Genomic DNA, 26,832 nt, shown 5'->3' with positions numbered 1-26,832 from the left:
ATTGGGGCCCATTGAAGCCCATTGGGGCCCATTGAAGCCATTGGATCCCATTGGAGCCATTGGGGCCCATTGGATCCCATTGGAGCCATTGGATCCCATTGGAGCCATTGGGGCCCATTGGAGCCATTGGGGCCCACTGAAGCTGTTGGGGCCCATTGGAGCCCATTGAAGCCATTGGGGCCCATTGAAGCCATTGGGGCCCATTGGATCCCATTGGGGCCCATTGGAGCCATTGGGGCCCATTGAAGCCCATTGAAGCCATTGGGGCCCATTGAAGCCATTGGGGCCCATTGGATCCCATTGGGGCCCATTGAAGCCATTGGAGCCCATTGAAGCCATGGGGGCCATTGGGGCCCATTGAAGCTGTTGGGGCCCATTGAAGCCATTGGGGCCCATTGAAGCCATTGGAGCCCATTGAAGCCATTGGGGCCCATTGGATCCCATTGGGGCCCATTGGAGCCATTGGGGCCCACTGAAGCCCATTGGGGCCCATTGAAGCCCATTGAAGCCATTGGGGCCCATTGAAGCCATTGGGGCCCATTGGGGCCCATTGAAGCCATTGGAGCCCATTGAAGCCATGGGGGCCATTGGGGCCCATTGAAGCTGTTGGGGCCCATTGAAGCCATTGGGGCCCATTGAAGATGTTGGGGCCCATTGAAGCCATTGGGGCCCATTGGGGCCCATTGGAGCCCATTGTCCCTGTGTCCCCCCCAGAGAACCACCACGAGACTGAACTGGCTGAGATCGACGCACGGCTGCGGGCACTGCAGGAGGTCATGGCCAGGATGTGACCCCCCGGCGGCCAATGGGACCCCCCGCAGACCCACATGTGACCCCCCTGCAGCCAATGGGACCCCCCCGGGACCAATGGGAGCCCCCTGGTACCCCCCTGCAGCTAATGGGACCCCCCCCCAGGACACACATGTGACCCCCCGGGACCAATGGGACCCCCCCATGAAGACATGGCCATGGGGCAAGTGTCCCCCCAATAAACTTTCGGTGGCCCCACAGCATGTCCTGTTCTTGGGAGGGGGTCTATGGGTGTCCCTTCGGCCTCATTCACTGTCACCCCCCCCCCCAGTCCATGTGGGGGGGGGACACTGATGGGCTCCATGTCACCATACCCCAGTGTGACACCCCTGTAGTGCCACCACCGGAGTTTTATTGTGTCACACACTGGGGGCCTCTGGGGACAACAGTGGCCAAAGCCACCGGTTGATGTCACCAGTGATGCCACCACCACGGGGGGGCTTTGGGGACAGCATCGGGTGGCACAGCCTCTGCTCGGTGCTGGCGCCACCATGAGGACACTGGGGCCACAAGGGTGCTGGCGCCACCACAATGATATTGGTGTCACCATGATGATTTTGGTGCCATCATGAACACCCTGATGTCACGAGGGGCCTGGTGTCACCACGAGGATGTTGATGCCAAGATGTCGATGCCACCACGAGGACATTGGTCGCACATGAAGATCTTGGTGCCACCACAATGGTTCCGGTGCCACCACGATGATGTTGGTGATGCCATGATGCTGTTGATCACACCAAGAAGATGTTGGTGCCACCATGAGGGTCCTGGATGTTGATGCCGTGAAGACACTGGTGCCACCATGAGGGTCCTGGTATTGTCACGAGAGTGTTAATGCCAGAAAGACGTTGGTGACACCATGAGGACCCTCATATCACAAGGATGTTGGTCACACACGAAGACATTGGTGCCACCACAATGGTTCCGATGCCACCATGAAGACCCTGATGTCGTGAGGGTCCTGGTGCCACCACTAGGATGTTTGTCACACATTAAGACATTGGTGCCACCACAATGGTGCTGGTGCCACCACGATGACACGAGGACGTTTGTGCCACCACAAGGATTTTGCTCACACATGAAGACACTGGTGCCACCACAATGGTTCCGGTGCCACAATGATATTGATGCCACCACAATGATGTTGGTGCCAACCCAATGGTTCCAGTGCCACCAAGATGGTTCTGGTGCCACCACGATGACATTGGTGCCACAGTGGTTCTGGTGCCACCACAAAGGTGTTGGTGCCACTCTCATGGTGCCGGTGCCACCCCAAGGTCATTGGTCACACATGAGGACATTGGTGCCACCACAATGGTTCCAGTGCCACCACAAGGACGTTGGTGCCAACATGAAGACTCTGATGCCTTGAGGATGTTGGTGCCACCACGATGGTTCCAATGCCACTGCGAGGATGTTGGTGCCACCATGAAGACCCTGATGCCTTGAGGACGTTGGTGCCACCACGATGCTGTTGATGCCACCACGATGGTCCCGGTGCCCCCGATGCCGCTGGCGCCCCCCGGTGGCAGCGCCGCGCAGTGCAGCTCAGTGCAGCCCCGCGCAGCGCCCTCCAGTGGCAGCCCCGCGCAGTGCAGCTCAGTTCAGCTCCGCGCAGCGCCTCCCGGTGGCAGCCCCGCGCAGTGCAGCCCCGCTCAGTTCAGCCCCACGCGGTGCAGCCCCGCTCAGCTCCGCGCCGCAGCGCCCCCCGGCGGCAGCCCCGCGCCGCGCACGTCGGGCAGGAGGCGGCAGGCGGTGACGATGTCCACGGCGGCCGCCACCGCGCGCAGGTCTCCGCGCGCCACGCGCAGGCAATGGGCAGCGGCGGCCGCGCCCGACTGCGCCTGCGCCAGCGCCGCGCCCAGCCCCGCCGCGCCCCGCGCCGCCCGCCCGTACCCGCGCCGCAGCGCGTGCACCACCGCGCCGCCCAGGTGCTGCGCGCCCGCCCGCAGCCGCTGCTGCAGCAGGGACGGGTCCGCCCGGCCGGCAGGGGGTGCCCTCCGCGCTTCCACTTCCTCGTCCGACTCGGAGGCTTCCCCCGGGAGCTTGAGGCCGGTCCCGCCCCCCCGCGGCGGCTCCGGGTCCGAGTCGCTCTCGGAGGCTTCGCCCGGAACCACCCCCGGGGGGGGGCGCTGCGACATGGCCTGGAGGAGGGACCCACAGAGACACACAGTGACCCACAGAGACACATAGCGACCCATAGAGACACACAGACCACCCCATAGTGGCCCATAGACCACCCCATAGTGACCCATAGATGCCGATAGTGACCCATAGACCCCCATAGCCACCCATAGACCACCCCATAGTGACCCATAGACTCCCACAGTGACCCACAGACCCCCATAGTGACTCATAGACACATAGCGACCCATAGAGATACACAGACCACCTCATAGTGACCCACAGACCCCCGTAGTGACCCATAGACGCCCTATAGTGACCCATAGACCCCCGTAGTGACCCATAGACGCCCTATAGTGACCCATAGACCGCCATAGCGACCCAGAGACCCCCATAGTGACTCATAGACCACCCCATAGTGACCCATAGACGCCCCATAGTGGCCCATAGACCCCCACAGTGACCCACAGACGTCCCAGAGTGCCCTACAGACCCCCGTAGTGCCACGCAGACCCCCCCAAGTGCCCCATAGACCCCCACAGCCCCCCATAGGCACCCACGGGGAGGGTCTCACCTCCCGCCCGGCGCCGCCGCAGGTCACATGACAGGCGCCGAGTCACGTGTTCAATGGCGGCCGCCACCCGGAAGCGCCCGCACTAAGCGTGGCGGGGCGGGCTCTGCGGTGCGGGGAGGGGGGGGGGTGTGCTGCCCCCTGGCGGCCGGGAGGTGATGTCCCCCGCGCCCCCCATTGACCCCCCATGTCCATGGACCCCCTCCCCCCCCGGGCACCCTCATCCCCATCCCCAGCCCTGGCCCTGCACCGGAGCCACCGTGTCCCATCCCCATCCTCATGGGACCAGACCCAGACCCACAACCAGGGCCCCCCCTTATCCCTCGACCCCCCCCCCCATCCCCGTGTCCCCCATCCTTGCCCCCCCCCCCCCGCCGGGGCCCCGTCCCCATTAACCCCAATGGGGCTGGTTCTGGGGTGCCCCCCCCCCACCGGATGTCAATGGGTTCCTCTGGCAGGGCCCACAGGAAGCAGTGACGTCACCGTGACGTCACCATGATGTCACCCCCCCCCCCCATGTCATCGTGATGAGGGCACCAGGTCCTGCCACTGGCTCCTGCTTCTGCCACCCCCATGTCCCCGTGTCCCTGGGTCCACATCCCTGTATCCCTGATGTCCCCATATCCCTGTATCCATGTCCCTGTGTCCCCCCCATGTCCCTGTATCCCAGATGTATCCCTCCATCCACATCCCCTCCGGCCCCCATATCCCTGTATCCCCCCCGTATCCCTCCCTCCCGCAGCAGCTCCGTCCCATCCCAACCCACGCCCAGGCCGGGGCCGGGGCTGGATCCCGCTGGGAATTGCTGGGCCCTGACTCAGGAGAAGCCGCCTCCGGCACAGCCGGAATTTCTGCCCCATCCACGGTAATTGTTTCCTCCCAGATCCGTATAAATCCTGCCCAGAGCCGGCGCCTGAGCAGGGCCCGAGGCTGCGATGGAGCCGGAGGCGCTGCCCGGGGTAGGACATGGGGATACGGGACATGGGGTATGGGATATGGGAGATGGGATATGGGGAATGGGATATGGGGTATGGGGTATGGGATATGGGAGATGGGGTATGGGGTATGGAGTATGGGGTATGGGGTGTGGGGAATGGGATATGGGAGATGGGATATGGGGAATGGGATATGGGGATGGGATATGGGGAATGGGATATGGGGTATGGGGTATGGGGTATGGGATATGGGAGATGGGATATGGGGAATGGGATATGGGGATGGGATATGGGGAATGGGATATGGGGTATGGGGTATGGGATATGGGGTATGGGGTATGGGAGATGGCAGATGGGATATGGGAGATGGGATGTGGAAGATGGGATATGGGGTATGGAGTATGGGGTATGGGGTATGGGAGATGGGATATGGGAGATGAGATATGGGATATGGGATATGGGGAATGGGATATGGGGTATGGGATATGGGATATGGGAGATGGGGTATGGGGAATGGGATATGGGGTATGGGGTATGGGATATGGGAGATGGGGTATGGGATATGGGGTATGCGGTATGGGATATGGGAGATGGGATATGGGGAATGGGATATGGGGTATGGGGTATGGGAGATGGGATATGGGATATGGGAGATGGGATATGGGGAATGGGATATGGGGTGTGGGGTATGGGATATGGGAGATGGGGTATGGGATATGGGAGATGGGATATGGGGAATGGGATATGGGAGATGGGATATGGGGAATGGGATATGGGATATGGGAGATGGGATATGGGATATGAGGAATGGGATATGGGAGATGGGATATGGGAGATGAGATATGGGGAATGGGATATGGGAGATGGGATATGGGGAATGGGATATGGGAGGTGGGATATGGGGTATGGGATATGGGATATGGGGTATGGGATATGGGATATGGGGTATGGGACATGGGGTAGGGGGATATGGGATGGGGCAGGAAGAGGCCCAAGGAGGGGCTTGGGGTGGCTTGTGTAGCAGTGCTGGGGTGGAGGGGCCCCGGACACCAGTGTTCCCAGCATGGGCTGTCCCAGTGTCCCCACGGTGTCCCCATGTCCCCACAGGGTCCCTGCTCGCTGGGGGGGGGGGTGCTGTGAGGACCTGCCCTGCCTGACCCCGGGGGGGGGCAGCCCCAGTGCTGAGCTGGAGCCCCGGGAGCACCAAGGTACCAGGAATGGGAACCGGAAACGGGAACAGGGAATGGGCCCTCTTGGGCTGTCCGGTCACCACATCCCATCCCATCCATCCCATCCTATCCAACCAATGTCCGTCCCATCCCATCCCATCCATCCCATCCTGTCCAATCAATGTCAATCCCATCCCATCCCATCCCACCCCATCCATCCCATCCCATCCCATCCCATCCCATCCCATCCCATCCCATCCCATCCCATCCCATCTCACCCCATCCATCCCACCCCATCCATCCCACCCCATCCCATCCCATCCCATCCATCCCATTCCATCTAATCCCATCCCATCCCATCCATCCCATCCTATCCAAACAATGTCAATCCCATCCCATCCCACCCCATCCCCTTCCATCCCATCCCATCCCATCTCACCCCATCCATCCCATCCTGTCCAAACAATGTCAGTCCCATCCCATCCCATCCCATCCCATCCATCCCATTCCATCTCATCTCATCCCATCCCATCCTAACCAATCAATGTCAATCCCATCCCATCCATCCCATCCTGTCCAATCAATGTCAATCCCACCCCATCCCATCTCATCCCATCTCATCTCATCCCATCCCATCCCATCCCATCCCATTCCATCTCATCTCATCCCATCCCATCCATTCCATCCCATCCCATCCCCTCTGATCCCACCCCATCTCATCCCATCCCATCCCATCCATCCCATCCCATCCCACCCCATCCCCTCTGATCCCGTCCCATCCGGCCCCGGCTCTCACGGCCCGTGTCCCGGCGCAGAGGCGCTGTCGGAGGACGACCTGTACTGCCGCTGCCTGTCCCGCACCCTGTGCCACACGGGCACCCCCGTCACCGTCGGCTTCTTCGCTCCCTGCGGCCACCGGCTCTTCTCGCTGCTGGACAAGGTCACCGGTGGGTGCGGGGGCACCGCGGGGGGGGCACCTCATGGGCACCCATCCAGGCTTGGCCGCATTCCCCCTGGCACCAGCATCCCGCCAGATCCCATCCCATCCCAATCCCCTCCCAGCCCGTGTCATGTCATCTCATCTCACCGCACCCCATCCCATCTCATTCCACCCCATCCATGTCCATTCCATCCAAGTTCATCCCACCTCACCCTATCTCATCATCTCATCTATCCTGATCTTATCCCATCCATCCATGTCCATCCCATCCTAATCCCATCCCACCCCATCTCATCTCATCTCATCTCATCTCATCTCATCTCATCTCATCTCCTCTCATCTCATCTCATCTCATCTCATCTCATCTCATCGCATTCCATCCCATCCCATCTCATCCCATCCCATCCATGTCCATTCCATCCATGTCCATCCCATCCCATCCTATCCCATCATCTCATCTATCCTGATCTTATCCCATCCATCCATGTCCATCCCATCCTAATCCCATCTCATGCCATCTCATCTTATCTCATCTCATCATCTCATCTCGTCTCATCTCATCTCATCGCATTCCATCCCATCCCATCTCATCCCATCCCATCCATGTCCATTCCATCCAAGTTCATCCCACCCCACCCTATCCCATCATCTCATCTATCCTGATCTTATCCCATCCATCCATGTCCATCCCATCCCATCCTAATCCCATCCCACCCCAATCCCATCCCACCCCATCTCATGCCATCTCATCTCATCTCATCTCATCTCATCTCATCTCATCTCATCTCATCTCATCTCATCTCATCTCATAATCTCATCTCATCTTGTCTCATCTCATCTCATCGCATTCCATCCCATCCCATCTCATCCCATCCCATCCATGTCCATTGCATCCAAGTTCATCCCATCCCATCCTATCCCATCATCTCATCTATCCTGATCGCATCCCATCCCATCCAAATCCATCCCATCTCATCCCATCTCACCCTATTCCATCCCATCTCCTCCTGTTCCACCCCATTCCACCCCATCTCATCTCATCTATCCTGATCCTCATCCATCCACTCCCATCCCATTCACCCCCATCCCATCTGATCCCCATCGATCCCCTCCCCATGCCCCCCCCCCCACACCCCTCCATTGCCCCCCATCACCCCGCTCCCGTTCCCTCACCCCATTCCCCGCCAGGCTTCATGCGGGAGGAGATGGCGCAGCGGGAAGCGGCCGAGCTGCGCCGGAGCCACCAGCGGCCGCGGAGCCCCGAGGGCTGGGGGCTGCTCCAGGCCCTTTGGTACTTGGCCTTCTACAAGCCCATCATCACCGAGGGCCACCTGAGGAGGAAGAACATCGAGTTCATCTTCATCCGCTTCAGCGCGTGGCAATACGCGGGTTGCGACAAGCTTTGGGCCGGGCTGGTCACCACCTTGTGCGACAACATCCGCCACCACTTCGGGGCTCTGCCCCTCAGCGTCTACCACGTCATGGGCACCCGGCCCCGCTTCGCCTCGGGCTTCAGCCAGAAGGAATGGGTGCTCAAGAGGGGCACCTGCCTCAAGCTCTGGGCCATGCTCTTCGTGCTGGCCGCCGGCCTCAGCGTCCTGCTGGTGGCCCTCTTGGTGCCGGGCATCAAGGAGAACCACGCGCTGAAGGTGGTGGGAAGCGCCATCACGTCGCTGTCGGGCTCCGGGCTGGTGCTGGGCGCGTTCTCCATCCTCAAGAACCTGGTGGTGAGCGAGAAGCAGAAGATCGAGCGCTTGACCAACAGCGAGAGGTTCGCCACCCAGCTGGGCTTCATGAGCAAGGTGCGCAGCGAGGTGGAGGCGCTCGTGGACTTCTTGGCTTTCATGGAGATCTTCGAGCGCCGGCGGCTGCGCGTGGTGCTGGAGATCACCAGCCTGGACCTCTGCTACCCGGAGAAGGTGGCCGGCGTCCTCAACGCCATGAACACGCTGCTCTCGGACGCCAACACCCCCTTCATCTTCATCCTGGCCGTGGACCCCAGCGTCATCGTGCCGTGCCTGGAGCAGACGGGCTGCATGAAGGGTCTGGCCGACAACGGGTACCTCTACCTCAACCGCACCGTGTCGCTGCCCTTCTCCATCCCGGAGATGGGCGCCCGCTCCCGCTTCCAGTTCCTGGAAGCCGCCATCCAGACGCGGGAGGACCTCATGTACCGCATCATCACCCGCAACGTGGAGCGCCGCCGCCGTGCCAAGTGCCCCCACGTCCCCGCCGCCACCATCGGCCACCGCGACGCCGACGCCGAGGCCGTGCGCTGCATCCACGAGGCCTTCCATTGCCTCCACGATAGCTCCGACCCCTTGTCCCGGTACCTCCCCAGCAGCGGCGCCCACGTCCGCCGCATCGTCAACACCATCCCCATCACCCTGCGGCTGCTCCTGCACCGCGCCGGCGGCTGCGGCGCCCCGGTCCCGCGCGCCGCGGCCGCATGGGTGGTGTTGGCCGACCAGTGGCCGTGCCGGCTCAACTGGGCGCTGCAGTGCATGGAAGACGCGTGGCAGAGCCAAGAGGAGCCGGGTTTCGGGGGCAGATCCTTATGGAGCATCTTCACGGAGCACGTGGCGGAGCTGAGCGCCCTGCGGCAGCCGCTGCACAACGCCCTCAGCCTGGATGGGGACCCGGAGCTCTTCCAGAGCTTCCTGCAGCGGGATTTCCCCTTCACGGCGCGGGATGCCCGGGTCCTGCTCGGCGTCACCGTCAACCTGGACCACTCCATCCGGCACAAGATGGGGCTCCTGCGCGGGCTCGATCGGCTGCAGAGAGCAGCGGCCGCCCCGCGGGTGTCCCGCAGCGTCCAGTGTCCCCATCCCGAGTGACACCAGTGCGATGGGACACGGGGGGCACGGGGGTGTCCCCGCGCTCCGTGGCCTCAGGGTGCTCCATCACCCGTGGAGGTGGCTTTGGGGGACAGGGATGGGGGTGGCTCCGGTCCCAATCCCAAAAGGAGGCCTCCAGGGGGTGGAACTGGGGGGGGACTGGGGGACTCACAGGGGGACCCAATGGACACACCCCCCCCCCCCCCCCCCAGTGAGTGGTTCCCTTAAGGGAGGGATATGGGGGGAGCCCCCCTCAGCCCCCCATAATAAACCAGTTCAACCTCCCGCTCTATGCTTTGGCTTATGCGTGGTTCTGGGGGGGCAGTAAGGGGGTGCGGGGGGGCAACAATGGGGGGGCCAATAATGGGGTGCAGGGGGGTGCCGATAATGGGGTGCAGGGGGGCACAATAATGGTGGGTTAACAATGGGGTGTGGGGTCCCAATAATGGGGTGCGGGGTCCCAATAATGGGGTGCAAGGGGGTGCCAATAACTGGGGGCAATAGTGAGGCACGCCAATAATGGGGGGGGGTAATAATGGGGTGCAAAGGTGCCAATAATGGGATGCGGGGGGGGGTACCAGTAATGGGGTGTGGGGGGGTGTCAACAATAGGATGCAGGGGGCCAAAAATGGGGGGCGCCAATAATGGGGTACGGGGGGGGTATCAATATGGGGGTACCAATAATGGGGTGCAGGGGGGTATCAATATGGGGGTACCAATAATGGGGTGCAGGGGGGTGCCAATAACCGGGAGGGGGGGGGTTTGGGCTGTGTCTCCTCCTCAGCATTACCCCATTGCCAGAGCACTTCCCAATGGGGCTGTGTTATGGGGGGGGTCCCATTCTCACACCCCCCCCCCTCCACTGTCCCCCCCCCCCCCCAGTGCCCCCGGGGGCACCCACAGCCGAATGCAGCTCCTTTAATAGAAAACAGTGTTAACAAAGAGATGCCACCAAATGCCCCCCCCCCCCCCCCCCCCCCCGAGCTCCATGGTCACAGCCCCCCCCGGACCCCTCTCCTTAATGCCCCCCCCCCATTGCTACCCCCCCCCCCCCCAAAAAGCCACCCCCCAGCTCCCTGATAGATTTATTGCACTTAAGAAAGACAAAGCGCCGAGCCCTCGTCCCCCTCCCTGAGAAATCCAGCCCGGCCCTTGGGAACGGCATTCCCAACGGTGGGAATTCCAACCTGGAAGCAGCCCCGCTTTGGATCCTTATTCCCACTCAAAGGGGGGTTCCCCACTTTGGCTGCGAGGGGGGGGGGGTTATAATGGGGGGGGGGGGGCTCCACCAATGCTGCTTGGTGGGGGGTTTAGGGGTGGTTTTCCCGGTATTCCCAAGAGCAGGAATTGAGATGGAAGGAGTTGCTGGATTCTAAGAGCATCCTCTACATCCCCAGGCAGGAACGTTGCAGCCGATGATAAATAGATCCCGAAAACTAAGGGAGAAAGAAGGGGGGAAAAAAGAAGGAATTCCAAATAAATAAGCACAGTGGCTGGGAATGCCACAGCCTGTCCCAGGAATCCTGCAGGATTCCGCCACCTCGGTCCCTGTAGTGTGGGAATCTCCTCCATAGAGAAAGATGGGAAAAGGGAAGGCGAAGGTGCCACGTAGTGTCCATCAGGATGTCCCCATCCAGGGCTTTTCCCTCTTTCCCTTCCCGCCTTTCCACTCGGGAATGTGGGGAAGAGGCCGAGGGCTGGGAATGGGTTTGGGAAACATCAGTTTGGTTTGAAAGAACCCTTTGTCCTGGAGCCCAACACTGGATTCTCCGTCGGGAAGAGGAGAAAACCACTCCGGAGCCTCCCCTCGATGGCATGGACCTGCAGGAGAGAGCAGCCATTAGGGTCCCCATTCCATTGGGATGCTCCCAATGGGGTCCCCATCCCATCGGGATGCTCCCAAGTGGTGTCCCCATCCCACCGGGATGCTCCCAGCCGGGTCCCCACTCACGGTGCTCAGGGCAGCTCCTGCCCCGTGTCCTGACTGGCCTCGAGGAGCAGCTCCTCCAGCTCCTGCTCGTTCTTGGAGCAGCTCAACTCTGGAAGCAATCCAGCATTCCCGATCCTGCATTCCCAATCCAACATTCCCAGTCCCACATTCCCAATCCAGCATTCCCAATCCTGCATTCCCGATCCAACATTCCCAGTCCCACATTCCCAATCCAACATTCCCAGTCCCGCATTCCCATCCCTGCAGTCCCAGCCCTGCATTCCCAGTCCCGCGTTCCCAGCCCTGTATTCCCAATCCAACATTCCAACATTCCCAGTCCCGCATTCCCCATCCTTTATCCCAGCCCTGCAGTCCCATCCCTGCCTTCCCAGCCCCACATTCCCAGCCTTTGTCCCGTACAACGTGCTCCAGGGAATGTGGCCCATTATCCCAAGTGCTAATGAAGAGGCTCCACGAGCTTCCCAAAGGATTCATTAAGTGCAGCTCATCCAGGAGGAAAATTAGGAACCACTTCAAAGAGCCCAAAGGGAATCTTCCCACTCATCCCAGCCTTGGAATTCCCTTGGGAAACGCTCCCCAGCAACAAACTACTGCCCCTGGGGGCATCCCGTTGGGAAAGCAGCAGGGAATGGCAGCCTCAGGAAGGTGCTGGCTCCGTGCTCATCCCAGCCTCCGGCACGCTGCCCTGCAGTGGATTTGGGAATGGGGGGCTGGATTCCGGAGCTCTTACCATGCTCCGCTCCACAGCTTCCCACTTTCCCATCGCTTTCCGAGGCCACCTCCGGAAGCGCTCGTGCAAAATCCACCTTCAGGCCATTGGGAAGCGCCTCGGATCCAGCGGGAGCGTCGGGAACAGCTCCATTGGCGCAGGGCCCCGGGAGCTGAGCTGTGGAGGCGGGAGCAGGGCCCTGGGGCTCGGTTTTCCCGCTGGGATCAGCGTCCTCATCCCGCTCCGGCACCGGCTCCACTCGTGTCACCACAAAGACTTTGTGGCCTCGGCCAGGGCTGGAGACCGAAATCCTCCTCTCGTGTCCCTGGGATGGAGCGGGGGCCGCGGCATTCCCTGTGCCGGCGGGAGCATCCTCAGGGATGCCCGGCGCAGGCGGTGGGGCCGGGGACACGAGGACACCGTCGGTGGAGTCATTGAGCTCCTTCATCTCCAAGGGAGCAGCATCATCCTCATCCTCATCCGTGTCCGTGTCCGAGTCCGTCACCTCATCCCTGTCATTGTCCTTGTCCTGGTCCTGGTCATCATCCCGCTCCACTGGCTCCGTGTCCCCGTTCTCCGAGGCCATCGCCTCCTCCTCTGGTTCTTCTCCCTCTTCCCGAGTGGATCCGGCGCTGCCGTCCGGGATGGCCTCGGCTGGAGCCTCTTCCAGAGGCTCGGACATGGTGATTTCGGGCATGGAGGCCGATTGCTGCAGCTTCTGCTCCTTCTCCTCCTTCTCCTTGGCCAGGATGAAGTTGCGTTTGCAGCCGTTCTGGATCTCGCCCAGCAGAGCCTTCTGGGTCTCAATGAAGCTCTTCACCTGCGAGGGAACATTCAGGAATCAGCGGGAATAACGGGATCCATGGCTGTTTTCCAGCCAGGGACACCGGAACGGCCTGGGTCTTCCTCCACCCCAAACGATGGGACTGGTCTATCCCCATAGAACAACTCAAGAGCCCAAGAAACAAGCTCCTCAAGAGCTTCTTTCCAAAGGAATCACCACCGGGATCACGGGATTCCCATCCCAAGGGATGCTCAGCACTCAATGCATCCCAAGTGATGGGTCCTGGCTCCCTGCGTCCCTAGGTCCTGGGAGCACGGGCCTGGATTGGAGGCCCCAGAGATGAGATGTGGTGTCGGGAAGCGTTCAGCATCCCAATGCCAGCTGGGAAGTGTTCAGCATCCCAGTGCTCTCCGGGAAGCGTTCAGCATCTCAACGCTGTCTGGGAAGCGTTCAGCATCCCAATGTTGTCCAGGAAGCTGATTGGGATGTCAGCTGGGAAGCATTCAGCATCCCAATGCCAGCTGGGAAGCGTCCAGCATCCCAATGTTGTCCAGGAAGCTAACTGGGATGTCAGCTGGGAAGCATTCAGCATCCCAGTGCTCTATGGGAAGTGTTCAGCATCTCAACGCTGTCTGGGAAGCGTTCAGCATCCCAATGTTGTCCAGGAAGCTGATTGGGATGTCAGCTCGGAAGCATTCAGCATCCCAGTGCTCTATGGGAAGCATTCAGCATCCCAACACTGTCTGGGAAGCATTCAGCATCCCAATGCCAGCTGGGAAGCGTTCAGCATCCCAGTGTTGTCCAGGAAGCTGACTGGGATGTCAGCTGGGAAGCATTCAGCATCCCAACGCTGTCTGGGAAGCATTCAGCATCCCAATGTTGCCCAGGAAGCTGATTGGGATGTCAGCTGGGAAGCGTTCAGCATCACAATGTTGTCCAGGAAGCTGACTGGGATGTCAGCTGGGAAGCGTTCAGCATCCCAACACTGTCTGGGAAGCATTGAGCATCCCAATGTTGTCCAGAAAGCTGACTGGGATGTCAGCTGGGAAGCGTTCAGCATCCCAACACTGTCTGGGAAGCATTCAGCATCCCAGTGTTGTCCAGGAAGGTGATTGGGATGTCAGCTGGGAAGCATTCAGCATCCCAACGCTGTCTGGGAAGCATTCAGCATCCCAATGCCAGCTGGGAAGTGTTCAGCATCCCAACGCTGTCTGGGAAGCGTTCAGCATCCCAATGTTGTCCAGGAAGCAGACTGGGATGTCAGCTGGGAAGCATTCAGCATCCCAGTGCTCTATGGGAAGCGTTCAGCATCCAAATGTTGTCCAGGAAGCAGACTGGGATGTCAGCTGGGAAGCGTTCAGCATCCCAACACTGTCTGGGAAGCATTCAGCATCCCAATGCCAGCTGGGAAGCGTTCAGCATCCCAGTGTTGTCCAGGAAGCTGACTGGGATGTCAGCTGGGAAGCACTCAGCATCCCAATGCTGTCTGGGAAGCATTCAGCATCCCAATGCCAGCTGGGAAGCGTTCAGCATCCCAACACTGCCTGGGAAGCGTTCAGCACCCCAATGTTGCCCAGGAAGCTGATTGGGATGTCAGCTGGGAAGCATTCAGCATCCCAGTGTTGTCCAGGAAGCTGATTGGGATGTCAGCTGGGAAGCATTCAGCATCCCAGTGTTGTCCAGGAAGCTGATTGGGATGTCAGCTGGGAAGCATTCAGCATCCCAACGCTGTCTGGGAAGCGTTCAGCATCCCAATGTTGTCCAGGAAGCTGACTGGGATGTCAGCTGGGAAGCGTTCAGCTTCCCAACGCTGTCTGGGAAGCATTCAGCATCCCAACGCTGTCTGGGAAGTGTTCAGCACCCCAATGTTGTCCAGGAAGCTGATTGGGATGCCAGCTGGGAAGTATTCAGCATCCCAGTACCCCCCGGGCAGCGTTGAGCACCCCAACAGGATCCACCCACCACTCCCCATCCTCCCTCGGCTCCAAGTCCACCCCTGCCACGGAATTCCCATGGGATTCCCATGGGATCCGGGCTACCCACCGCCTCCTTCTTGGGCTCGCGGTCCAGGTCGAGGCGCAGCAGCGAGTGGTTGACCTTGAGCGCGAGCGACAGGGCCATGAGCCCCCCGGTCTTGATGTCGTTCTCCCGCAGGTCCAGGCGCAGCAGCCGCGGGCTCTCGGCGATGAACTCGGCCACGGCCACGGCCCCTGCAGGGACACGGAGCTGAGGGAGCAGGAGGTGACAGCGCCAGGACCCCACCGAGCTCCTGGGGCTGGGATCATGGGGTCACGTCCTGCGAGGGATGCGGAGCTGAGGGACAAGCCATGACACCACCAAAAGAGAGCTCCTCAGGGTGGGATCCAGTCATGGAATCATGGGATGGTTTGTGTTGGGAAGGAGCTTGAGATCATCCAGATCCAACCCACAGCGACACCTTCCATAGGGGAGGTTGCTCCGACTTTGAGCGCTGCCAGGGATGGAGCATCCCAAACCTTCTCCTTCCAACCCATCCCAATGTCCCACACCCTCCCCAAGCCACATTCCCGAGGACCCCATGAGGTGCTCCAGAGGCAGGGAAGCTCTGTGGAACCTCTGTGGGGCCATGGTGGTCACGGTGGTGGCTTCTGGCCTCTACCCACCTTCACAGGTCAGCTTGGTGGACGCCAAGCCCAGGCGGAGCACGGAGCGGTTCCCGATGAGCCCGTTCTTCAGGTTGCGGACACCTTCATTCCCAATGGGATTGTGGCCCAAGTTGAGGGTCTCCAGGCTCTGGGTGTGAGGCTGTGGGGACCCAGGGGAGGAACAGCTCGAGGTGGATGGGATGGAGCATCCATCTCAAGCCCAAGAGGGTTTAACTCATGGCTGTGCCCCTATGTGTGCTCAGGAGCAGTGGAGGGGGACACGGGGCAGGTTCTCCCCTGGTGGCACATGGTGGTGTCACCTTGGCCACCATGGTCCAACCGTGGTGCCCAGGAAGGTGCTGAGATGCACTCACCAGCGTCATTCCCAGATAGGCCATGCCAGCGTGGGTCAGTTGGTTGTTCCATAGAACCAGAGTGACCAGCCCCTTCCTCTGCTCCTTCAGCCCCTCACAGATGTACGCCAAGCCTGGAAAACAGCCCGGGATGAGCTCTCCGCTTCCCACATGGATCCTGCTGGCTACAACGGTGCTTTCCCTGCTTCCTCCCATCCCATGGGCAGGATGATGGGGAAAAGCATCATGCCAAGCGCTGGCAGCACCTCCCAACGTGTCCCCCCCATTCCAGAGCTTTCCTGTCCCCAAAGCTGGGATGTGGCAGCAGGAAGGTGGCAAATCCACTTTTAGACCTTAAGGTGGGACCCATCCAGTGGCCACGTCCTACTTGAGAACCTTTCTCCCCATCCCAAGGGCAGCTCCAGCTCTTCATCCCGCAGCTCCTCACCCTCGGAGCCTTCAATCTCACCCTGTGGGATGAGATTCCTGAAGGATCGAGGAGGGGCCCTCACCCGAGTCCAGGATGTGGTTGTTCCTCAGGTCCAGGATCTGGATGTAGCAGTTGAACTTGAGCAGGTTGCCCAGTTGAGCCGAGTCCTGCAGCCCGTTGAGCTTGTTGTCAGCCAGGTAGAGCTCCCGTAGGTTCATATTCATCTTCAGAGCCGTGGCTGGAAAGGTGGAAAACCAGGACCTCAGCCCCATCCCACAGCTGGAATTCCCAGATGGGATTCCCAAGTGTTTCCCCAGCAGCAGGATCCCACCAAAGCCCCTCTGTGCTGCTGCGGAGGGAAGTGGTGCCAGCTCTTGTGCATGGACAAGGGGAAACAGCTTCGAGCTGCTCCAGGGGGGGTTTAAGGTGGATATTGGGAATCATTTCCTCCCCAAAGAGTGCTTGGACCTCGGAACAGGGAATTGTTGGATTCTCCATCCCTGGAAGTGTTCCCTAAACACGGAGACGAGGCCCCCAGAGCCATGGGTTAGGGGTGGCCTTCGCGGTGCTGGGGTGAAGGTTGGGCTTGAGCTTAAAAGTCTGTTCCAACCTGGTTGATTCCACGATTCCCTGAGCTTTTCCCAGTGGGAATAAGGTGCTAACCAAAGGCCAAAGCGCTGCCCTGGCAGAGCTCATCCCTCTTATCCCAACCCCGCCATTAGCTCCATCCTGCTGTGATGTATCCCGGATCCATTGGCCAACAACCGCCCTCCACCCAGGAGCAGGGAGTGGGAGCAGGGCAGGGGGTGGCCCCACAACAACAACATCAACCTCCCTCCTGCCGGGGAGCCCAGCGCTGGCTCGGCCCCAGGACACCCCGTATCCCATGGGATGTGGGACACGGGGATGGGTCTTTCCTGTTATCCTGGTGGGATGTGGGACACGGGGATGGGACTCTCCCAGTGTCCCATGGGATGTGGGACACGGGGATGGGACTCTCCCAGTGTCCCATGGGATGTGGGACACGGGGATGGGACTCTCCCAGTGTCCCATGGGATGTGGGACACGGGGATGGGACTCTCCCAGTGTCCCATGGGATGTGGGACACGGGGATGGGTCTTTCCTGTTATCCTGGTGGGATGTGGGACACGGGGATGGGACTCTCCCAGTGTCCCACGGGATGTGGGACACGGGGATGGGTCTTTCCTGTTGTCCTGGTGGGATGTGGGACACGGGGATGGGTCTCTCCCAGTGTCCCGGTGGGATGTGGGACACGGGGATGGGACTCTCCCAGTGTCCCACGGGATGTGGGACACGGGGCTGGGTCTTTCCTGTTGTCCTGGTGGGATGTGGGACACGGGGATGGGTCTCTCCCAGTGTCCCGGTGGGATGTGGGACACGGGGATGGGACTCTCCCAGTGTCCCGGTGGGATGTGGGACACGGGGATGGGTCTTTCCTGTTATCCTGGTGGGATGTGGGACACGGGGCTGGGTCTTTCCTGTTGTCCTGGTGGGATGTGGGACACGGGGATGGGTCTCTCCCAGTATCCCAGTCGGACTCTCCTGTATCCCGGTGGGATACGGGACACAGGGATGGGACTTATACCATATCCTGGTGGGATGTGGGACATGGGGCTGGGTCTCTCCTGTTATCCCAGTGGGATACAGGACACAGGGATGGGTCTCTCCCAGTATCCCGGTGGGATGTGGGACACGGGGATGGGTCTCTCCCAGTATCCCGGTGGGATGTGGGACACGGGGACGGGTCTCTCCTATAGTATCCCGGTGGGGCTCTCCCGTATCCTGGTGGGATGTGGGACACGGGGATGGGTCTTTCCTGTTATCCCAGTGGGATACAGGACACAGGGATGGGTCTCTCCCAGCATCTTGGTGGGACTCTCCCATATCCCGGTGGGATGTGGGACACAGGGATGGGTCTCTCCCAGCATCTTGGTGGGACTCTCCCATATCCCGGTGGGATGTGGGACACAGGGATGGGTCTCTCCTAGTATCCCGGTGGGGCTCTCCTGTATCCCGGTGGGATGTGGGACACAGGGATGTGACTCTCCCAGTCTCCCGGTGGGACGCGGGACACGGGGCTGGTCTCTCCCGGTGTCCCGGTGTCCCATTCCCGGTGTCCCGCCGGACTCACCCAGCAGCAGGAGCGGGCGCCCGGACAAGGAGGCGTTCTCGAGGTGCAGCACCACGAGGCTGCTGCTGATGCGCAGCGCCCGCGCCACGAAGGGGGCCGAGTGGTCCAGCAGCGGCGTGTTCCGGGCGTCCAGGTACTGCAGGCAGTTGGTCTGGGAACAGGGAACACCGGGAATGCCGTGGGAATCACTCGCATTCGGCTCTAAGGCCGAGCCCCATCCCAGGCACCGCGCTCCTGCATGGACTCGCACCCATCCGAGCACCCCTGGGGCACAAGGGGCAGGAGGAGCTGCCCGGAGAAGCCCTCTCCATGCTCCAAGCATCCCACCTCATGTCCTGGAGAACCAGCTCTGCTCCAGCCCTCCAGAGCTTAAAAGCCCCAAATTCAACAGGACTTGACAAGGGTGATGGGTTCCAACTGGAACAGGGAAGTCCAGGCTGGATCTAGGGATGTTCTTCACTCTGAGGGTGGTGGGACACTGGGATGGGTTGTTGGAGAAGGTTTGGATGCTCCAGCCCCGGCCAGCTTGGAGCTACCTGCTCTATGCACGGTGTCCCTACGCATCCCTGGGTCTGGGTGGTGTTCAGGTCCTTTCCAACCCATCCCATAGCTGCAGCCCTCCCAAGGGTGGCTCCTTCATCCCACCAGTGGTTTTAAAGCATCATTATGGGCTCCAGCAGCACCTTTGGGTGCCCAGCACCATGGGCTGGGCACTGCAGGTCCCCAGCTCAGCCCCATCCTGCCTCGGCCACAGGTTCTGCTCCCGGAGCTGGGTGCCAAGGGCAGGCTGAGGGGTAATTGGGGATTGAGGGTGGTTTTGTGCCTCACCCTGAGCACACGAGGAGCTGCCTCCTCCTCCTCCTCGGCTCCAGCTCAACCCAACAATGAGGTCAATGAGGCAAAGCCCAACACTACTCATCCAGCGTGAAGATAATGAGCACCCAGCTCCGGAGGTTGGGATCTGCGCTTCCATGTGCTCCACTCCCCAGCCAAGGCCTTCCCAACCCACAGCCCAGCCCATGTCCTGGCCTGATCCCCAGCAGAGCCAAGGAGGGGACCCTGCTCTGCTCTGGGGACACCCCATTGCCTAAAGGGGCTCCAGGAGACATGGGATGGAAGAGCTGGGACAAGGAGGAATGGCTTTAACCTGAGAGAGGGGAGATTGAGATGGGATATTGGCAGGAAGATCTCCACCATGAAGGTGGTGGCTTGATGGAGGTTTGGATGCTCCATCCCTGGCCAGCTTGGAGCAAGTTGCCCCATGGAAGGTGGCACTGATGATCTCCAGCTCCTTCCCAACCCATTCCCATGCGGCAAAGGTGATGTTTCCCCATGGGCTCAACAGCTCCTTCTGACCCACAGGGGAGCGCGAACCCATCCCTACGGGCTCAGCAAGCACCGAGGAGCTTTAGGGCCCCCCATGCGGGCGCAGGGAGGGTGCAGATGGGTGCTGAGAGCCCTCAGCACCACGCACAGACCTTCCTCATCATGTGCGCAGCCGCCTGCCAGCCGCGGGTGCCGATGTGCTTGTTGAAGGAGATGTTGAGGTGCGTGGCCGACTCGTAGTACTCGATCATGTCGAAGAGCGCCGAGGCTCCCTACGGGGAGGAAGAAGGAGGGGGGAAAACCTTGGGAAAGGGGGAAAAGCAGGAGCCAGGCCCCAAACTGGCTCCTCCGGATGCCTCTCACACCACCTCGTGTGCAGTCACGGTGCTCCACAACCTCCTCCCAAGGCATCAAAGCCCATGTGTCACCCCAACACCCCGACCACGGCGCCTGCGTCTTCCCGTCCCCTCCAAGCGATGCCCACAGAGGGTATTCCCAGTGTTCCCAACACCAGGAATAGCTCTGGGGCTGCCACTGGGGTGGATGGGGGACGTGGTGAAGCCACCTCATGGGGTTAAGCCTATGGGTGAAGGTAGCACCTTGCAAAGGGAGCCAAGCTCTTGGCACTGAGCAGGTTGTGGCCATGGAGGCACTTGGACAACGCTTCCATGGATACAGGAAAAGGGGATTTTCCTTGGATACTGAGGCCAGGCCATTGGCTGCTTGCTCCCTGTGGGATTATCCAGCCCTGCCCAAGGCAGTGCCGCTTCCCAGGCCAAGGAAGCATCCGAGATTCCAACTGGGCTTCAAACCAAAGGTGTTATCCCAGGATTTAGAGCAGGGTTTGGGCCTGGGAAAGGTCCCAGAGCTCCTATGGCACCAGTGGAACAACGTCCCTGTTTGCACAGTGAGTCCCTACGGAGCTGAGCACGGGCAGGAAGAGCCCCATAAGCTCTGGGAGGCCGGTTTCCCCCGGCAGCATTCCCGTTTTCCCCACTTCCCATCGGATTGAGCGCAGGAGCCACGGGGTTGGTGCCTGCTGCCACAGGACCCGGCAGAGCTCAGGCCACTCACGTCCTCATCCAGGCTCGTCTGCTCCAGATCCACGATCTTGAACTGGACCCGCTTGAAGATCTCCTCCAGAGCCTCACAGGCCTTGTAATCCAGCTTCTCCCCTGGGAAGAGAGTGGGATGAGCCCCAGGAGGACACATGGGAAGCTGGATCCCCCCCTGTATGGAGGCACCTTTAACCAACCACCACCATGGGTCATTCCCAAGTTATTCCCTGCAAAGACCATCCCTCTGGATGCCCTTGCAGGGAAGGGAGGGCACCTTTCTTCCTCTCCTCGCTGGAGCTCCAGGAGATGCTCCAGGTTTGCAGTAAGGAGGATTAACTGGGAGACATTCCCAGTTTTCCTATTGGAGTTTCCAGACACCAGCTGGAAAAGCTCTACCTCATGTCCCAGAGGAGCTGTTCTGGGATGAGCAGGGATGGGGATGCTGCTGGGAGGGACAATTCGTGCTTGAGGGGATGTTCTGGTGCTCCTCAACCAGGACGTCAACATTCCTCAACCTGGCACTTACTCTTTTGGGATTAAAGCTACAGGAGCCCCACGTGGGAGCACAATTCCAGCCGGGAATAGAACCCTGGAAGAGGACCCAAGTCCATGGTGATGGATGCAGCAAGGCCTCACCTTTGAGATCCAAGCAGTCTATCCTGGGAGCCAGCTCCTTGAACTCCTGCAGGAGGAAGAGCAACGTCTCACCCCTGCACACACGGCCAAGGGAAGAGCTTGGAGCATCCCCACGAGGAGATGTTGGGGTTCACCCCATGGGTGCTCCACAGCGGATTCCCATTGGGAATGGGGGGGGTTGAGCCCCAGATCTACCTGTATCTGCTTCAGCAGCTTGGGGATCTGCTTGCAGTTGAGTTTCTGGCAGGCTTGCTTGTAGGCAGTCATGATTTCATCCACCGTCACGTTCTGGGCTGGAAGGACACGGGGGAAGGATGAGCCTCCCGCAGGATCTGACATCCCCCCCATTGGAATCCCTGTTATCCATCGGGATCTACACCCGGGCGAGGAGATGACAGGGATTTGGCTGGTCCAACACAAAGCCTGGGCAGGCCTTGCTCCAGCACATTGATGCTCCGGAGCAAGTCCCGGCTTGCTTGGGCAGGAAAGGGCTTGGAGAAGCCACCCCAGCTCCTCCTGGGGTGCTTTGGCACCAGAGCAGCTCTCGGAGGAGCAGGAAAGCTTTTGGGAAGAGCCACGGGATAACAAACCCCAGCAGGCTGCTTGGTGGCCCCTCCAAAGCACGGTCAGATACGCTCCTCTTGGTGCAAGGCCACGTCTATCCTTGCATCATGGAATCATGGAATGATGTGGGTTGGGAAGGACCTTAAAGCTCATTTGCTTCCACGTGAAGGGTCCACAGACCACGTCGCCCCAAGCGTTGTCCAACCAAACCTCCCTTCAACCCATCGCAGTGTCCCACCAGGCTCGGAGGGAAGAGCTTCCTCCTGGAATGCCAGCTCAAGCCATTCCCTCTGGAGAGGGCAGGGGTTGAGACGTCACCCTCTGGCAGCCGTTCCCATCGGGAAGCTTTGGCCACCACCACCTCACCGCTCCCACCTTTCCTGCCTCCTGGATGCTCCGGATGCTGCGGGATCAGGGCCACGGGAGGCGATTCCCACCTCTGCCGTTGGCCCCACACCAACGCTGCAGCTATTCCAGGTGGGAAGGCGAGCTGGAGGAACCAGCTTCCCCAGGAACCTCAGCTGGCCAAGCACAAACCAGCTCCATCCCCTCCTCCCATCCCTGAGGATTGCGCCATCCGGAGCCACATCAACCCGGAGCGCCGCCGCCGGAGGGAAAACCACCGGGATTCCATCTGCTCCCAGGTGAGAGCCCCAAAAGGGGCTTCTGCATCCCCAAAATCCCCCTGCACGGGAGGGATTCGCTCCTCCAAAGTGATGGAATGAAGGGGAAGGGGCTGGAGGACAAGTCCTGTGAGGAATTAGGAGGGTTTCCATGGAGAAGGCTCAGGGAGGACCTGAAAGGATGGAGCCAGGAGGTGGCTGCTCCCAAGGGATGGGATAAGACGGAACGGCCTTCAGCTGCCCCAGGGGAGGGTTAGGGGGGATATTGGGAACAATTCCCCCTCCAGAAGCATTGGAATAGGCTGGAATGATGGAATCACATCCCTAGAAGTGCTCCCTAACCATGGAGACAAGGTCCTCAGTGACATGGGTTCAGGGTGGCCTTGGGTGAAGGTTGGGACTTGAGCTTAAAGGTCTTCTCCAGCCTGGTTCATTCCATGATTCCATGATTCCATGACATGGGATATGGCACGTTGTTGATTCCCTGGGAGCTGAAAGTGGGAAACACACCAAGACCAAGCAAGTCCCATGGCTAAAGACAAAGGACATCTTAAGGAGAGGATCTCCATGTGTTCTTGTGCCCTCTCCTGGGGGAAGCTTTAACCACCTCTTTGCTGTGGGATGGGATTTGTGCTGCTCTGGCACATCCCGGTCCCACCTTCCCACCGGCATCACTGGGATTCCAGCAGGAAGCAGGATCAGGTCCTCTGGATTTGCTCCTAAAGCCCTTAGAACCATGGAATGGGTTGGGTTGGGCAAGACCTCAAAGCTGCTGCAGGGACACCTTCCATAGAGCAGGTTGCTCCAACCTGGCCTTGATGGTGATGGAGCATCCGGCCCTTCTCTGTTCCATCCATCCCAGTGTCCCAGCACCCTCATGGGAAAGAGCTTCATCCCAAGATCCCATCCAGCTCTTCCAGTTCCTCCTCATCCCACCCCCAAGGGCCCTCTCCAGGTCTCCTGCTGTTGGGGACCCCAGACCTGGCCCCAGTGCTCCCCGTGGGGTGTCCCCAGAGCAGAGCAGGGGCGCAGGGACCCCCCCTTGGCCCTGCTGCTCCCATAGGACACAGTGGGGAGCATCCATAGGGCACAGTGGGGAGCATCCATAGGGCACAATGGGGAGCTCCCATAGGACACAGTGGGGAGCATCCATAGGGCACAGTGGGGAGCATCCATAGGGCACAGTGGGGAGCTCCCATAGGACACAGTGGGGAGCTCCCATAGGACACAATGGGGAGCTCCCATAGGACACAACAAGGAGCTCCCATAGGACACAGCGGGGAGCATCCATAGGGCACAGTGGGGAGCATCCATAGGGCACAAGGAGCTCCCATAGGACACAGTGGGGAGCTCCCACAGGGCACAATGGGGAGCATCCATAGGGCACAAGGAGCTCCCATAGGACACAATGGGGAGCATCCATAGGGCACAGTGGGGAGCATCCATAGGGCACAGTGGGGAGTTCATTCCCCATGGATAACTCCCAGCCCATGGGCAGGGAAGCCGGGCGAGACGGGTGGCAGCAGCTCCCGGCCCTACAGATTCCCACTTCCCAGCCCCATCCCATCCCAGACGTCCCCTTGCCTTAAACCAACACTGGAACTGCTGGAAAACAAGCTGGGAATGACCGGGAAGAGCTTCCAGCTTAACGCCAGCACAACACTGGGAAGGGCAGGAGACAAGAGGGAGCTCAGGAGCTGGAGCTGAGCCTGGAGATGGACGGGATAAGGAATTCGAGGCAGGAATAATTCATGGCAGGAGGAGGGATGGAACCCAACACTTCATCCCTGAGCTCTTAAAGGTACAACAGCTCCAGGGGGGGGAAAAGGTGGGAATAGCACCAAAACCCCCAAAGCAAGACGCAAAGGAGCTGGATATCGGGAAGTCTTTCCCTGTGAGGATGATGGGACACTGGGATGAACGAAGCAGGGTTGGATGCTGGCAGTGGTCAAGGGGTTGGAGCAACCTGCCCCATGGAAGGGGTCCCCATTGGATCTGGATGATGTCAAGGGCTTCCCAACCCAAAGCGTTCCATGGGATGGAACTGCTGGTTTCAATGGAGCATCTGCCCCGGGGGGTGAGAAACCGGGAGGAGATGGATCCCGCTCCCCATCCAACAGCATTCCCGGTGCTCCCGGTGTCTCCTCAGCAAACCCTGGGCCTCCTCTACTGCCTCGTCCATGCCCCTGAGGTGGGAATGTGGTGGTGAGGAGGAGCCAAACCTCCCGAAGGCAAAGGGAAGGGGCGCTGGAGAACACTGGGAACAGGGGATCCCTCCCGAATTGCAGGGACACCGTTGGGACCTTCAGGGAATGAAGGTGGAGCCCTCTCCAGCACCAGATCCCCCATCAATGAGCCCCCCCAGCACCAGATCCCACATCAATGAGCCCCCCCAGCACCAGATCCCACATCAATGAGCCCCCCCCAGCACCAGATCCCACATCAATGAGCCCCCCCAGCACCAGATCCCCCATCAATGAGCCCCCCCAGCACCAGATCCCACATCAATGAGCCCCCCCCAGCACCAGATCCCACATCAATGAGCCCCCCCAGCACCAGATCCCCCATCAATGAGCCCCCCCAGCACCAGATCCCACATCAATGAGCCCCCCCCAGCACCAGATCCCCCATCAATGAGCCCCCCCAGCACCAGATCCCCCATCAATGAGCCCCCCCAGCACCAGATCCCACATCAATGAGCCCCCCCCAGCACCAGATCCCCCATCAATGAGCCCCCCCAGCACCAGATCCCCCATCAATGAGCCCCCCCAGCATCAGATCCCCCATCCATGGAGACCTGTCACCATCAATGGAGCCCCATTCCCATCAGTGGAGCCCCGTTCCCATCAATAGAGCCCCGTTACCCCAATAGAGCCCCGTTACCCCCAATGGAGCCCCATTACCCCCAATGGAGCCCCGTTACCCCCAATGGAGCCCCATTACCCCCAATGGAGCCCCGTTCCCATCACTGAAGCCCCGTTACCCCAATAGAGCCCTGTTACCCCAATAGATTCCCATTCCCCTCAATGGAGCCCCGTTCCCCTCAATGGAGCCCCGTTACCCCAATGGAGCCCTGTTACCCCAATAGAGCCCTGTTCTCCTCAGTGGAGCCCCGTTCCCATCAATGGAGCCCCGTTACCCCAATGGAGCCCTGTTACCCCAATAGAGCCCTGTTCTCCTCAGTGGAGCCCCGTTCCCCCCAGTGGATCCCTGTTACCCCCAATAGAGCCCCATTACCCCCAATGGAGCCCCATTTCCCCTCATTGAAGCCCCGTTCCCATCACTGGAGCCCCGTTCCCCCCATTAGAGCCCCGTTCTCCTCAATGGAGCCCTGTTACTCCCAGTGGAGCCCCGTTACCCCCATTGGAGCCCCGTTCCCCTCAATGGAGCCCCTTTACCCCCAATGGAGCTCCATTACCCCAGTGGAGCCCCGTTCACCCCATGGAGCCCCACCACCATTAACGGAGCCCCATTACCCCCAATGGAGCCCTGATACCCCCAGTGGATCCCTGTTACCCCCAGTGGAGCCCCATTACCATCAGTGGAGCCCCATTTCCCCTCAGTGGAGCCCCGTTACCCCAATGGAGCCCTGTTACCCCCAATGGAGCCCCATCTCCATTAATGGAGCCCCATTACCCCCATTGGAGCCCCGTTCCCCCCAATGGAGCCCCGTTCCCCCCAATGGAGCCCCGTTACCCCCAGTGGAGCCCCGTTACCTCCAACAGAGCTCCATCTCCATTAATGGAGCCCCATTACCCCAATGGAGCCCCGTTATCCTCAGTGGAGCCCCATTACTCCCAGTGGAGCCCCATTACCATCAATGGAGCCCCATTACCCCCAATGGAGCCCTGATACCCCCAGTGGATCCCTGATACCCCCAATGGAGCCCTGATACCCCCAGTGGATCCCTGATACCCCCAATGGAGCCCCGTTCCCCACAATGGAGCCCCGTTCCCCCAATGGAGCCCCGTTCCCATCACCGGAGCTCCGTTCCCAGCGCTGCCCCCGCCGCAGGCCGCAGCCCCCCCCCGCCGGTACCGTGTCTCCAGGGGTCCTTGGGCTCCACCGCTCCGGACACGATGTCCTCGTCCGAGGGGAACGTGACCCGCTTGGCCCCCGCCCGGAGCCGCCCGTCCTCGGCCTCGGCCCCGCGGGGCTCCGGGGCCTGCCCCGGGGCCTGCTCCATGGCGGAGCCGCTCCGCGCCCAGCGCCGCAGCGCCGCGGCCGCAGATTCGA

At 60.4% G+C, this 26,832-nt stretch overlaps 4 protein-coding genes across 7 annotated transcripts in view; 1 reads left to right on the top strand and 3 right to left on the bottom strand.

The window, feature by feature from the left end:
• The window catches only part of SYMPK (symplekin), a 35,716-nt gene extending 35,128 nt beyond the window's left edge, over positions 1-588 (bottom strand). The window contains exon 1 of the mRNA XM_030474961.2: positions 67-588. Within this exon, the coding sequence (XP_030330821.1) occupies positions 67-588 (522 nt within the window). The remainder of the gene's footprint in view (positions 1-66) is intronic.
• Positions 589-1,115: 527 nt separating this feature from the next.
• Positions 1,116-3,611, bottom strand: BLOC1S3 (biogenesis of lysosomal organelles complex 1 subunit 3). Its single transcript, XM_030474980.1, has 2 exons — positions 3,509-3,611; positions 1,116-2,954 (listed from the first exon to the last, which is right to left on the bottom strand). Exon 2 carries the CDS (start codon positions 2,949-2,951, stop codon positions 2,496-2,498), a length of 456 nt encoding a protein of 151 aa, XP_030330840.1. The 5' UTR covers positions 2,952-2,954; positions 3,509-3,611; the 3' UTR covers positions 1,116-2,495.
• Positions 3,612-3,899: 288 nt separating this feature from the next.
• On the top strand, positions 3,900-9,671 carry NKPD1 (NTPase KAP family P-loop domain containing 1). 2 transcript variants are annotated; one of them, XM_030474965.1, is made up of 4 exons: positions 3,900-4,464; positions 5,548-5,648; positions 6,425-6,556; positions 7,738-9,671. In XM_030474965.1, the coding sequence occupies exon 4, from the start codon at positions 7,743-7,745 to the stop codon at positions 9,384-9,386; it is 1,644 nt and encodes a 547-aa protein (XP_030330825.1). In that variant the 5' UTR covers positions 3,900-4,464; positions 5,548-5,648; positions 6,425-6,556; positions 7,738-7,742; the 3' UTR covers positions 9,387-9,671. The 2 variants fall into 2 exon arrangements, with proteins under 2 accessions (XP_030330825.1, XP_030330824.1); XM_030474964.1 differs by lacking the exon at positions 3,900-4,464 and having other exon boundaries at positions 5,569-6,556; positions 7,738-9,633.
• An 826-nt stretch (positions 9,672-10,497) lies between these two features.
• Positions 10,498-26,801, bottom strand: PPP1R37 (protein phosphatase 1 regulatory subunit 37). Of its 3 annotated transcripts, XR_003989832.1 has the most exons (14): positions 26,635-26,801; positions 21,605-21,702; positions 21,410-21,455; positions 20,790-20,890; positions 19,868-19,987; positions 18,390-18,540; positions 16,320-16,475; positions 15,829-15,941; positions 15,473-15,614; positions 14,874-15,040; positions 12,068-12,866; positions 11,338-11,425; positions 10,927-11,207; positions 10,498-10,822 (listed from the first exon to the last, which is right to left on the bottom strand). XR_003989832.1 is itself a non-coding variant. In XM_030474967.1 (13 exons), the coding sequence occupies exons 1-12, from the start codon at positions 26,780-26,782 to the stop codon at positions 11,343-11,345; spliced, it is 2,124 nt and encodes a 707-aa protein (XP_030330827.1). In that variant the 5' UTR covers positions 26,783-26,801; the 3' UTR covers positions 10,498-11,207; positions 11,338-11,342. The 3 variants fall into 3 exon arrangements, 2 of the variants coding, with proteins under 2 accessions (XP_030330827.1, XP_030330828.1); XM_030474967.1 differs by having other exon boundaries at positions 10,498-11,207; XM_030474968.1 differs by lacking the exon at positions 26,635-26,801 and adding an exon at positions 22,939-23,318 and having other exon boundaries at positions 10,498-11,207.
• Positions 26,802-26,832: the final 31 nt, after the last annotated feature.

This window comes from Strigops habroptila, unplaced genomic scaffold, assembly GCF_004027225.2.
Source record: "Strigops habroptila isolate Jane unplaced genomic scaffold, bStrHab1.2.pri NW_022045628.1_ctg1, whole genome shotgun sequence".
Taxonomy (NCBI): domain Eukaryota; kingdom Metazoa; phylum Chordata; class Aves; order Psittaciformes; family Psittacidae; genus Strigops; species Strigops habroptila.
This window is presented reverse-complemented; position numbering and strand designations above follow the sequence as displayed.